Source organism: Numida meleagris, chromosome 6 (assembly GCF_002078875.1).
Source record: "Numida meleagris isolate 19003 breed g44 Domestic line chromosome 6, NumMel1.0, whole genome shotgun sequence".
NCBI lineage: Eukaryota > Metazoa > Chordata > Aves > Galliformes > Numididae > Numida > Numida meleagris.
Window position 1 is genome coordinate 29,628,582 of NC_034414.1, and position 13,520 is coordinate 29,642,101.

General features: G+C 41.7%; 1 protein-coding gene across 2 annotated transcripts; it reads right to left on the minus strand.

The window, feature by feature from the left end:
• FAM71D (family with sequence similarity 71 member D) lies at positions 1,502-10,221 on the minus strand. 2 transcript variants are annotated; one of them, XM_021401705.1, is made up of 7 exons: positions 10,117-10,221; positions 8,873-9,012; positions 7,186-7,382; positions 6,371-6,635; positions 3,953-4,191; positions 3,435-3,481; positions 1,502-1,613 (listed from the first exon to the last, which is right to left on the minus strand). In XM_021401705.1, the coding sequence occupies exons 2-7, from the start codon at positions 9,005-9,007 to the stop codon at positions 1,564-1,566; spliced, it is 933 nt and encodes a 310-aa protein (XP_021257380.1). In that variant the 5' UTR covers positions 9,008-9,012; positions 10,117-10,221; the 3' UTR covers positions 1,502-1,563. The 2 variants fall into 2 exon arrangements, with proteins under 2 accessions (XP_021257380.1, XP_021257381.1); XM_021401706.1 differs by lacking the exons at positions 1,502-1,613; positions 3,435-3,481 and adding an exon at positions 3,769-3,860.

A 13,520-nucleotide genomic window follows, 5' to 3' on the forward strand; every position in this document is an offset into this window, starting at 1 on the left:
TTCTCAGAATCTATAAATTATGTATATCCTCTGTGCTCACCTGCAGAAAAGCCTACTGAGTCTTCCATCTCTCATGGTTAGCTATGATTACAAAGAACTTATGCTTCAAAATTTTATTAACATACTTCATATGCTGTAAACTACACAGAAATGTCCCAGCACCAGGTAGCAAAAGCACTAGCAGGGAATGTATAAACAGAGTGGGAATCAGATAATTTAGTTGTTTTCTGGGTAACTATCTGTTGTTGCTTCAATCAATAAATGTAGTAGAGCTTCCGATGCTTGATGCTTTTTGGAAGGGTGGGCAGAGAGATGGAAGACAGCTACATCAGATTGTACAGCTGTAGAAAAAGTTCTTGTACTAACTAACAGTTGTGAGTTCTGCTGGCAAGGTTTGAAATGTCCGCTGATAACTGAGGTGAGGTAGGGAGAAAAGAATAAAAGTGCATTGGATAGGCTGGGGCAGGTCTATTTTTAGTTTTCTATTATTATTTTTAAAGCAAAAAACCAGGAATGTTGAACTACATCCTAAATTGAGAGAAGAAATTTTAATACGAACAAATGTTACCATGCTGGACTGCTAACTCCGTCATTTTTAGCACAAGGTAAATTGATCTCTCAGTGGGATATCTCCCATCAGTTCTTGGATGTTGCCTGAAAGGATACTGGTAACTCAGTTGGTGGCAGCCTTTTCCTCATACCAAAACTGACTCGGTGCTTCTGTGCACTATGGATTCGTGCTAGACAGTGCTGAGGTAAATGCAGGGTACATGTGTTCATTGTTGTAGATTGTTTGCCTTTTGTAGTGGGTACAGTCACAGAAGGTAAGATTTTGGCTGGCTTAATGCCAAATGCTTAGTAATGCAGCAAGCATGGTCTGTAAAAACTGCTGCTCAGTATTCCAAAAGGATAGCTGTGCTTATTGGTGTCTAAATAACAATAATATTATCAACAATACCTAATCTGTACATAATGGTTCTCATTAGTAGATTGCATGATGTCTAGCTATATTCGTTCTATGAATGAAGAAACTAAGGAATGAGGAGCATTTGAAAGTGATTTGCCCACATTCATCTAGAAGCTCACTGGCAGAAATAACATCTGTATTAGTATGATCTTGCATTCCTAGCATGGTATTGCTCACTATCACTTGTCTTCTTGCAATGTTTTGAAAACTGATTACATGAGAAATTTTCCCAATGTTATATAAATGTGTAAGCCACACTCAAGCATTACTGTTAATTCAAGTGTCAATTTCCTTGCATTCTGCTTCATGTTACAAGGTCTTCTCCCTGAAAAATGGCCTCAGTAGCTGAAAAAATTTAAATTCTACTGTCAAGGGACAAAATATATTTGTTACTGCTAGTTGTGAATTAAATACAGAGAAATACAGGATTTGTGTTTCAGTTATAGTTAGTTTTACAGCTGTAAATTGTAGAATTGAAATCTGGAGCATCAGTTTTTTATTTTGTGTGTATGCCTTGTCCCTATTTTAAGACCATTTGATGACAGGATGCTTTGCTTTATTTTCTATTATTCCTTCTCACTGACAAATCATCTGGATTATAACTTGAAGCAGCCTATGCTTGACTTACTGCCACTCTTTTGGTTTCCTGAAAACAAAGCAAAACAAAACCACAATGAGGATGAGCTCAGAACAGTGCGGGAAAGTAGAAAAAGAAGCAGGAGTCAAAAGTGAGAAAAGGATGAAGAAGATAAACATATACCAAGAACCACAAAAAAGGAAGACTGACCAGGGGCAGTTGATTTTCAAACTTTTCTGGTCTCTGTTCAGTTTACAAAAACTGGGGGAGTTTACTAACATTTCTGCTCTGTGTTCCAAACTGGTCTTTTCTGTCTCTCCCATGCTATTCTCCTTCAGCCTCTCCTACAAACTACTCGCCTACTCACCTCTAAGCAGAAATAATCTCTAGTCCTTGCTGAATACCCGAGAGGCATAAAAAGTCTGTGCATAGCTAGTATCAGTTGACATGATATTGGCATACCTCTCAGCTGGCTGGGGGTATGTGAAGAACATTTCCGTTCTCTACTGAAATCTGATCAGCAAGCTGAGAAGTGAACAGAGTCTGCAGGTTGGTGAGCTCAGGGAGAGTAGATGCTGCCTTTGCCTCAACGTGGCAAATCCAGAAACAAGTAGTAGAATGCATATCAGCAGAATTATGATCAGCAAATGAAGAAAAAGAGAGGAGACAAGTACACAGTGGAAAAATACATCTTTGGAGGAAGGTACAGTTTTAAATGAGGAAAAGGCACAGAATGGGATTCGAGAAATGTGGAAGGTGAGACAAAGGGTAATCCAAAACTAGAGAAAAGGAATAGAAATCAGGGGAAAGGTGAAAAGATGTGAGTGATTGAGGAAAAGGAACAGTGTGGCACAGGGAGTGAGGGGGGAAGAAAAAAAAGACTGCTGCAGAAAGAAGAATGAACAATGGGAAATGTTTTTAGCCAGGTCATGGAATTGCATGCAGCCCACAGGCCAGCTAAAAAAAGAAGCATGCAGTAGCATTGTGTTCACGTAAAGTGATGTCGATTGGACAAGAGAAATCGCTCAATCTTTCATAACTTAGTAAAATGGAAAAGTCTGTGTATAAAGACCATAAAAGCTTTTATTCCAGACACTGATTCACTTATATGCAAAATGACCATGAGGTTAGACACAAGGTGTGGGACATCAGCAAACTAAGGGCTCCAGTTTTTTTGTTTCTTGGCAGGCATAGGTAGCAGTGCTTAATCACTGATAGGAAACTGGGAATTGTGAATACGGCAAGTGGTGAACAGTAAAAAAAGAACTGTCTTTCAAATGCCTGCTTGTTGAAGCTGATTATTGTGTAGAGATTTATGCAGAAATGCAGAATGTCAAAAAGGACACTAATGCTAATCCCAGTATGATGTTGAAAAGATTGCTCCAAAATAAATGCACATTTTGCCAGGAACATGCATTCATAGTTCAGGACCCTGCAGACACACTGCCTGGAAGCAAATTTATGCCCAGCCATGGGCTTTTGGGAAGCCTTACAGCACATTGGAAGAGGAAACATGGGCCAACATTATCTCTTTGCAACATCTTATAGCTTAGAGCTTTCTTATCCTTTCCACTGGAGTGTATTTCATCTGATTTTGCAGTGATGTTGCACAGCTCACATCAGCCAAACAAGTCAAATGTCAAGGCTTTTCTAAAAGAAACCTGACACTGAACTCTGCAAGGTGAGGTGTGTTCAGAACAGGGATCTAGCACAGGGTACTTTCTAAAAATATTATTTCACTTTTACACAAATGCTAATCTATTGACAATAGGGGTATAGAAAAATTTGTTCTAAACAGCTCCCAGCTCATGAAGTTTCAGCTTCTCTCATCTATTACTGAAGTAGGAATAGCAATGGGGAAATGACCAAGTGTCAGAAAAACTGTCATACCTGAAGTTTGCAATGTTTTTTCTTTTTTTGGCTTCATTTTGTCTGTCCTAAAAATAAATAAATAAAAAGTTCAGGAAAAACCACAATGCTATTGTAGTCAACCAGGGGGATAACACTATTGCCAACAAACCCAGAAAAACAAACAAACAAACAAAAACTTACCCTAATGGTCTTGTTATGTACTAGTATTAAATAGATGCTAATTTAAACTCTTTCTGACTGCAGTAGAAACATCTATTACTACATGATGTAGAAAGCCTTGCTGTGAAATGCAGGCACATGGAAACAGTCTTTCAAAAGAACCTGAACATCTGAGAAGCCAGAATATGGATACCTGGAAACCCCACCCAATATTCTTCAGCTTCCTAGTCCATTTAAAGCATCAGGAAAATCGCAGTCTGAACAGGTGTTGCAATAACATATTTTCTAAAAACAAAACCACAACACATTCTAATTTTCAAAGCTCAGCATCAGAAACCAAGTATAGCAGAATCATTTCTCAACCACACTTCACTTACCTGCTTTTCCTTCTTTCTTTGCTTTTGCTGTTTATTGTGTCTAGAGGATCTATAATCTTTGTCTGCGTGGTAGTTTCCTGCCTGGTTGCTTCCTGGGAGCTGTTGAAGTTTGCTCTTTCCCTTCCGCTCTTTTCTGTGGGACCCACACTACCTGAGTGGGGAACTTGGTTGGAGGAGGTTTGTTCAGTAACAGTTTCTTCCTCTGTTTTGGGGTTAGGCATGTTTTGTGGATTGTTGCTCTAGAAAGAAAAATGAAAGTTTAACAGATACAATATAAACAGACATTAAAAATGCTCCACACATCACTGATCAACACAACTGGAACTTTATTATAATTTCCTATATACAAGTCCTTTATATACTGAGTATTCAGCCAACAGCTGCCTTCTACCCATTTGGCTGTCCACTGTAGCATTCGCTTCAAGAATTTTCTTTTTCTGTCCTTTTGGGGCCAGATGGATTGCACCATAGGGTGCTGAGGGAGTCAGCAGATATGGTCGCCAGGCCACTCTCCATCATCTTTCAACAGTCCTGGCTAACAGGGAATGTCCTGGTTGACTGGAGACTAGCAAATGTGACTCCCATCTTCAAGAAGGGCCGGAAAGGTGATCCTGGTAGCTATAGACCTATCAGTCTCACCTCGGTGCCAGCAAAGGTTATGGAATGGATAATCTCAGGATACACTGTGGATCAGTTAAAGGTCAACCAGAGGATCAGACCCAGTCAGCATGTGTTTATGAATGGTAGAACCTGTTTGTCAAACCTGATTTCATGCTATGACAAGGTGACCCGCTTAGTGGATGAAGGCAAGGCTGTCGATGTGGTCTGTCTGGACTTCCGTAAGGCCTTTGACACTGTCTCCCACAGCATCCTTGTGGAGAAGCTGGCTGCCCATGGTTTGGATGGGCATACGCTCTGCTGGGTGAAACACTGACTGGATGGGCGGGCCCAGAGAGTTGCGGTCAGTGTAGTTAAATCCAGTTGGCAGCCAGTCATGAGTGGTGTCCCCCAGGGCTCGGTGCTGGGGCCTCTTCTATTCAACATCTTTATCAATTATCTTGATGAGGGGATTGAGTGCACCCTCAGTAAGTTTGCAACAACACCAAGTTGGGAGGGAGTGTTGATCTGCCGGAGGGTAGAAAGGCACTACAAAGGGACCTGGATAGACTGCATCGATGTGCCAAGGTAAATCGTATGAGTTTCAACAGGGCCAAGTGTTGGGTCCTGCACTTTGGTCACAACAACCCCAGGCAACCCTACAGGCCTGGGGAGGAGTGGCTGGAAAGCTGCCTGATGGAAAGGGACCTTGGTGTGCTGGTGGACAGTCAGCTGAATGTGAGCCAGCAGTGTGCCCAGGTGGCCAAGAAGGCCAATGGCATCCTGGCTTGTATCAGGAATGGTGTGGTGAGCAGGACTAGGGAAGTAATCCTGCCCCTGTACTCGGCATTGGTGAGGCCTCACCTCGAGAACTGTGTTCAGTTTTGGGCACCTCAGTACGGAAAGGACACATTGAGGTGCTGGAGCAGGTCCAAAGAAGGGCAACAAGGCTGGTGAAGGGCTTGGAGAGCATATCCTACAAGGAGTGAGTAAAGGAACTGGGGCTGTTTAGTCTGGGGAAGAGGAGACTGAGGGGAGACCTCATTGCTCTCTTCAAATACCTGAAGGATGATTGCAGTGAGAACGGGGTTGGTCTCTTCTCAGTGGTAACAGGTGACAGGACAAGGGGAAATGGCCTCAAGTTGCGCCAGGGGAGGTTTAGGTTGGATATCAGGAAAAACTTCTTTACAGAAAGTGTTGTTAAGCACTGGAACAGGCTCCCCAGGGAGGTGGTTGAGACACCATCTCTGAATGTGTTTAAAAACCATATGGATGTGGTGCTTGGGGACATGATTTAGCAGTGGGTTGTTAGAGTAGTATGGTTAGGTTGCAGTTGGACTTGACGATCTTGAAGGTCCTTTCCAACCTGAGGAATTCTATGATTCTATGATTCTTGAATAGATCATAAGTCCTTGCCCTCTTTGCTTGTTATCAGTCTCTGCATAAGTCTCAGCTGTGCCATGTCTTTCTTTTTCTGCTTTTTTCTTTTTTTTTCAATGAGCTGTGGAATTCAGCTCCAAAGATCTATTTAAGGGCATACTCCTAACTGAGAGAAAAAAACTAAACATTGAACATTATATAGTATGGTATTTGTGGATCATTACAATTTTATCAGGGCTAGGGTGCACCCAGCATTTTCACTTCTTTTGCCCTGAATTTTGTAGAGAGTTTACAACAAGCCAGCTATTTTGATAAACAGAGCTGCAGATCCTCCAAAGCTCATGAAAGCTTTGGCTTGAGAGACTGTAAAGAATGTTGATACAAGCTATACTTCCTACTTGTTAAGACTGAAGATTTGATATCTATTTGTCAAAGACTTACGTTGTCTGGTGGGTTGTTTGGGCTGGGAGCTTTCTCATGACTCGTGCCAGAATCCTTACATATTATGTTGACGTTAGTATTGCTAGAATTTTCTGGACGTTTCAGGAGAGAGATTAGCTTCAACCAGTGGTGGAATAGTTGCTGTTGTTGGTCTGGTGGAGCACAGAGCTCTAGATAATAGGAACGGCCATTTACTAATTTTAACATGAGTTGTTGCTTATCTGTGCTGTGAACAGAGAGTTCTACAAACTTCAAGGGCAAGAACCTAAAAAAAGAGAAGATACTATGTCTGTCAGACTTGAAGGTAGAATAAGACTACAAGTGAGAAACTGGAACAGGGAAAAGCTGCAGAGTAGATTTGGACACTCCTCTTTGAGTGACACTGACTGTGGCAGAAATGCTGAGCAGCAGTGCACGGAATGGAGGCAAAGAATGTCAGCTTCTTTACAATGCCTTTATTCCACTGCCTTTTTCCTTGACAATCCTGCATCTCCAATCTTTTCACCAGTTTTCAGCTTTTGATATGATTAGAAAAAAATTCTTATTAGGTATTTTCCAGTCATCTTCCATCTGTGTGTATGTATATGTGTAGCATTGGCCTACAATGATGACTGGAGTGAGGCCTAAATTCATGTCCTTAAATTTCAGTGATACTCCTGACTTTACTGTGCTAGTGCTGGAAGAAAGTGCAAATGTGAGGTCTGTTAATAATCTGATTCTTAAAAGGAGGAAAACACCATATGGAATGGGAAGTGCATACATGTTTCTTACATGCTCTTCAAGGACTTATTTAACCCTTCTCTGTGCCCACTCACCTGCTGAGTTCTAGCTGTTCCACTTGAGATGGATGCTCTGAGAATTCCTGGAGATTTGCCATAATTTCCTGTGGGGACACAGGCACCTTGTGTGCTAGCAGCATTCCACTAGGCATTGGTGAACTGGCAGCACAGATGCCCATGGTCACGCAGGTTGGTCGATTATGGATATTAATCAGTTCCCCTCTTCGGTTAATCTGAACAACAACAGAAAAATCAACACTGACACTGGCCATGAGATCTCTCAGAGAATATATAACAAAGATATTTCTCAGTGATTCAGCCTAGGAGTCCTAGAGCTTACGTAAGAAGTGGTGAGGAGAGAAGGGAATGTGGAATAATGAGATGGGTATGTATATGAGTGAAAACAGAGGAAGAAAGTTGAACCAGGATAAGGAAGGATCACTGGTTATTGCATGGTCCCCATCATTAGGTATCTGACTGCTGAGGTAAGAAAAGTATTGAGTACTATTATCTCAAATTTATTGTATTATAAATGTGATGGAAAAGACACTCTGTTCTGATGATGATTCAATGTCTTTGTCAGAATTACTGTGATATTAATGAGACCTCATTTTGAACCAGTATCTTGATAGGTGCTGTAAAAATACAAGATGGAAAAATATCACAGATAACTTATGTGTAAGACATAAAATGACAGAAAAAGAGAAATGAGAAAATTCAAAGAAACAAATTGATATGCATGATCAAATCACATGTTATCTACTACTGCCAAAATTTTCTTTTGGTAGACATCAGAGAAAAAATGTGTTCTAAGAAGGAACTTGAGGGATAACAGTGTATTATATTAGTGGATATCTAGTAGAAGCTCTTCCCAAGCGTGAGACATGGAATATGAACAAATACATCAAAGGCTATTGTTTTTTATGTTTAATGCGGATGAGTCAGTGATGAAGCTGTTTTCTCAGGCTGTTTGTTTAGGGCAACAGCCTCCTTGAGAATAAGTAGGGTCTGATAAATAAAGCAAGGATCAATCAAATACCTTGAAAATAGAGACTTGCAGCTAATTAGCATTCTGCATGTGTATCTTGAGTTAATCAAGGCAGGAACAAAGGATGTTGCAATTATCACAGTGAGGTGATGAAATCCTATGAAAAAGCTGTGTTGGTATACATTGTACAAACAGAATTCACTTGTGTTAGATACACTGTAAATGTAACATTGTAGACTTGCAGACTGTCGCCAGCGTCATGAAGGGTTCTTGTGGCCAGTCAAGCGCACTGAAAGGAGGGAGGGAGTAGTGGGAAGATCACTGAGGAAGGCTGGCAGCTGTTTAGGTTAGGTTGAACTAAATTTGATGGCTAAACAACCTTAATGAGCTAGCACAGAACCAGAAAATTGCTAGCAGTGTCCTAGTAGTTACTACAGGAAGGAGCAGGGGCTGGCAAAGAAGGATGAAAACATCACTCTTTGCTGTTCTCTAATTTTCACCATAGCTGTTGCTGAGGTTCTGGACCATCATCTGTAAAGTGAGAGCAAAATGAGCCTGTATGAGAAGAGAAACATTATATCCGTATCTTTATTTTCATTTTAAATAAGAATAAGTGTGGTGAGAATAAATGAATGAGGAAAAACTGTTCAGCAGAGGAAGGAAATAAACGCAATTTATTTGATCAGTTTTATATTGAGCATGCCAAATAATTTTATTTGAATTATTTATTTTTACCTGAACAAACCTGCTTTCAAACATGGGAGCAGAGGCAAAGACAGCATATTCTCCTTGGTTAAGAAGTCTCTGGAGGTCACCCACAGTGGATTTCTGACTTGATACAATCTTTCTAAAATCAGTCTCACTACTCATTTTGCCTATCCACAAAACAAAAATAAATATACATGTTAAAAGGAAAAGAAATAGGAAAGTTTATGAATTGGGATTTTAAAAATAAATAAATACAGCATTTTGTGACAGCTTTTATTATACCACTAAAAATCAGAACATTTCCCCTGAACACACACAGTTTTATGAACATACACTTTTAAGTGCAAAGGAAAACTTAATAGGGCTTTTTCACAGTTCTGTACTTCCTTTTTTTTACCATTTTTTTCCTTTTTTTTTTTTTTTCACGTGAATATAGTGACATATTTTTCAAGTGATAGAAACCTTTGAGCTGTTCTCAGTGCTAGTTTGGAATGGTGACTTCTATCTCCATGTCTCATGGATCACGTATGTGTTTACTGGGAGTCAAGAAGATGGAGATGTCGTGAAGTAAAAATTTTCTAGCAGTTAACTGAGTGGACTAACACAAAAGGAAAGTAACATAATATTAATAGCCTCACAAGGCCAGGAGAGGGAGAAGTCAAGGTTATTCATTAATTAAATTTCCTAAATCTTTATTAGAGAGCTAACAAGCTATTATCCCAAGTAGATACCAAAGTCAAATGATTTGTTCAAGACTGCTCAGTATGTAACAGAATGCCAATAAGAATAGAAAATCCCTGCTCTGTATTTTTGGGAAAACAAAAAACCCACAAAAACAGATGTGGTAGACTTCTACTTCCCATTCCCATTGGAGCTGGGATTGTTCAGTCTGGAGAAGAGGAGGCTCAGGGGGGACTTATCACTCTCTATAACTACCTGAAGGGAGGTTGTAGTGAGCTGGGGGTCGGCCTCTTCTCTCTTGTAACTAGTGACAGGACGAGGGGGAATGGCTTCAAGTTGCGCCAGGGGAGATTTAGGCTGGACATTAGGAAGTACTACTTTTCTGAAAGAGTGGTCAGGTGCTGGAATGGGCTGCCCAGGGAGGTGGTTGAGTCACCGTCCCTGGAGGTGTTCAAGAAACGTTTAGATCTAGCATTGAGAGACATGGTTTAGTGGGGTTATTGGTGGTAGATGGATGGTTGGACAAGGTGATCTTGTAGGTCTTTTCCAACCTAGCTAATTCTATGATTCTATGATTCTATGATTCATACCTTGTTTCACTCACATAAATCCATTGCTTAACTAGAGGAGTACATCTACAGAAAGAGAAGACGACGATATGCTAATTCCTTCTGCGGACCCCACTGGAATTCTCCCAGCTCTAGAAGGCCATCATTGGTGGCATCACAATGCATCACTTGTTTTGTGCTCTCAACAGTCCTGGCAGCAATTCTGTTTCTTGGTTAAATTGGGGCATAGTGAAAACAGCGTGGATTTCCTTGTAACACAAACACCCTAAAGACATGATAGCATCAAAGATTTTTGCACTGATACAGTACTCTCAGTGCAGGCTACCAGAGAACAAGAGCAAGACTAAGTCTATGAGGGATGATGAGCTGGGAGCCATGTCTAACCTCAGCAGAAATATTGCCCTCAACAGCCAGGGTACAGTCTTTCAAACCTGCAGGATCTAGAAAGAATAAACTGAGCAGGACTGGTGGTAACAGGACCCACTAACAGACCCAAGCAAGACAAGACAAAATTACACAAGACAAGGTGAGGAATGAGATCCTAAGTCTATCTTGGGACTCCATCCTAGGATTCAAGTCAGCAGCAGGAACAAGAGGAGACAGAACTAGGGATAGGACTGTAATATGTACTCAAGGACATCCATCCAAGAGTCAGGACTAGAGACAAACATGCCTGTATCCTTGCTCAGAGGAGGTCTAGGGACATAGGTCAAAGCTTCACTGTAGCTCCTAGATGGGAGGCGGTGTCATGTGAGGGAGGGGAGAGGAGGTGGAGGTGCCAAATGAAGCTGGTCAGAGCAGTTAAAGCCTGTTGGTGCACTCTGGGATCTGGCACAGGCCCAGGGTGCTAATCAGCCAATTTAAAGTGGTGTGGATATTCAGATGTTTTGCTCTTGTTTGTAGATTTTAGCCTCAATCAGCCCTCAATGTTAACTTTTTTTTTTCCCATTCTAATGTGACACCTGCTTCAACCGAGTCTGGTGCTTTGACAAGGTTTTGGGTCAAGAGTGATTACCAGGCTGGCTGAAGGACTACTGATGTTGCAAAATAAGAATTATGTTGCCTGACAGTGTGAACAGCATCAACAGCAACAAGAAGAAATAGTTTTTCCAAAACTGAATTACCTTTCTCTTTTTAGCCAATGGAAATGTGATTCTAGACATCAGAACAAGTGAGCAACTGAGCTGGAGGAGACTGACTCAGCAGTCAAGTGGTCATAGCACTTGCCTGAACCAGAGAAGCTGCAGGTCCTGTCCACCTACCCCGAATATATGTGCACACTTAGCTCTTGTCTGGAATGCAGAGTACAAGCACTATCAGAGTCAGAGCTAAGACTGTGTTAGTTAAAGCAGTGGAGTAATTCCTTAGACACTGGGCTACTGGATATTGTAAAAGGTGTTGATATCTATTTTTCAGGACCAATATTGTATAGTTTTTGGGAGTAAGAGGTGTGGGGTGAGAAGCTTCTGCAGCTCTGTGCTGCTGGCTCCCAACAATAAGATCAAGCATATGTACCCAGCCTGCCCTGTAGCTGGCCCTTGGATCCTAATCTCTCCTGTTGGTTGGCACATGGACACATGAGCCCCTGAGGCTTACCTCAGAGTCACTCACCTCTGTTGGTACATACCCCTCACTCATGCACATACACACATACAAATGCACACCCACTCACACACACACGTCTCACTTGTCCCACAGAACCCACGATCTCTCTAGGAGCCACCTGGGGCTCCCTTGCTCCCTCAGTAGTTATCTCCTGGCATGGTCTCACCCCTTATTCACCCAGGAAAAGAAATGACATTGGGTAAGTGTGGACAAGGCAAAGGGCATGGCCAGACAATTGTATCTGTTTGTACTTGACTGGCTTTTTTATTCCTTCATCTCTCTATTTTCCTACATCTGTTCCGCCTCAAAATCGCTACACCCATCCCTTTCACCATCTCAGGTTCCTCCCCTAAACATACAAAAAATCTTGTGCAATCCTAAAATGCTCTCCCCCTCTTCCTGTAAGGTATTCTAGATAGTAGCCTCCAGATAGTCTGAAGAGTGATCATAGGAGCCCTCCCACTGCCTCACGTTGATGGGTTTCACACCTGGCCAAGCCGTCCTCCAACAGCCCTTAATTTGGGTTCCCACCTGCCCTCATGCCCCTGTGCTCCTTTGGGCTTGTGGGAATGAGCTGTTGAAATGCTGAAGGTTCCTGTGATGGGCCTGGAAGTAGCTGAGGCAGTGCGTTATTTGGATTCTCTTATGTGCTATTTCTGTTCTCCTTCATCTATGTGTTTTTCATCACACACCCTAACAAAGGACTTTTATTTTCATTATTTTGTTTTAATCTAATACTAGCCACCACCTCTAAGAAAAACTCCAGCTAATGGAGAAAGCAGCGGCATGACTGCCTAGCAACATAGCATGCCAAGAGCGTACTAAATCCTGTCTTCTGCTTTGTTCAGTGGCTTTTTATAGCACATTGGGAAAATTGATTGGATTTGGCCAATAGGGTATAAATTATGGAAAGCCACTCATGGATGTACACTGACAGCTAACCTTCTTGCATCTAACTGAGTTCAGATATCACTACATCAGCTTGAGCCCCTTTCTGCTTCTGAAAGACTGGTGGGTGGGTAGCACTCAGGTCATGTTTATTCTCTTTATTCAATGCCTTTTGTGATGATCAGCTACCTAGTGTTGGCCCAAAAGCCCCAATAGGCTGTGCTTTCAGAAAGGCGTAGTACACCACAACAGACTGCTCCTGTTTGCTCTTCTGCAAATTCTTGTGTGTGAATCCCTCCGAGCACAGTATGCTCACTGACCAGTGGGCTCTGCAGAGCCATATCCTGTGAGATTTCCTACCAGTATTTACTGTGGAGCTGCCTGTTGCAGGAACTTCATCCAAAGACAAGACAGCTACAGGAAAAATGTTAACCCCCTTTTTTTTTCTTTGCAGCTTCTCCATATGTGGATGAGGGTAGTCTTGCCTCAGATGAGATTTATCAGGTCAGTTGGCAGTTCTCCAGAGTAATGTGACAGCATCCCTAACTGGAGCATAGAGGCTCTCATACCAGTGGGCAATCCAGCTGGCAATAAACCACAGTAAAGGATCAGGCATAAGAAGGAAAAGTATCAATATTTAGCATAGCTGTCAAATCGCCAAAGCAGGGCTCTTCACACAGGATAGAACAGATCCTCATCTGTGATAATCAATGTTATCTCTGTTGTCTGGCACCTCAGAATCTCCACAGGATTTTGGCAAAGACTTTGATAGTGGTGGCATGGTGACTGCTTGTGTTTGTACTGCTCTGTACATGCTCCAGGTAACACGAATGCTTATAGGTGTCCTTTTGTCAAGATGTTGCTGTAAGTTTTCCTGAGCTCCTTATCTCCCCTGAAAGAGCAAAAGGTTAGGAAGTAGCAAATATGGATTA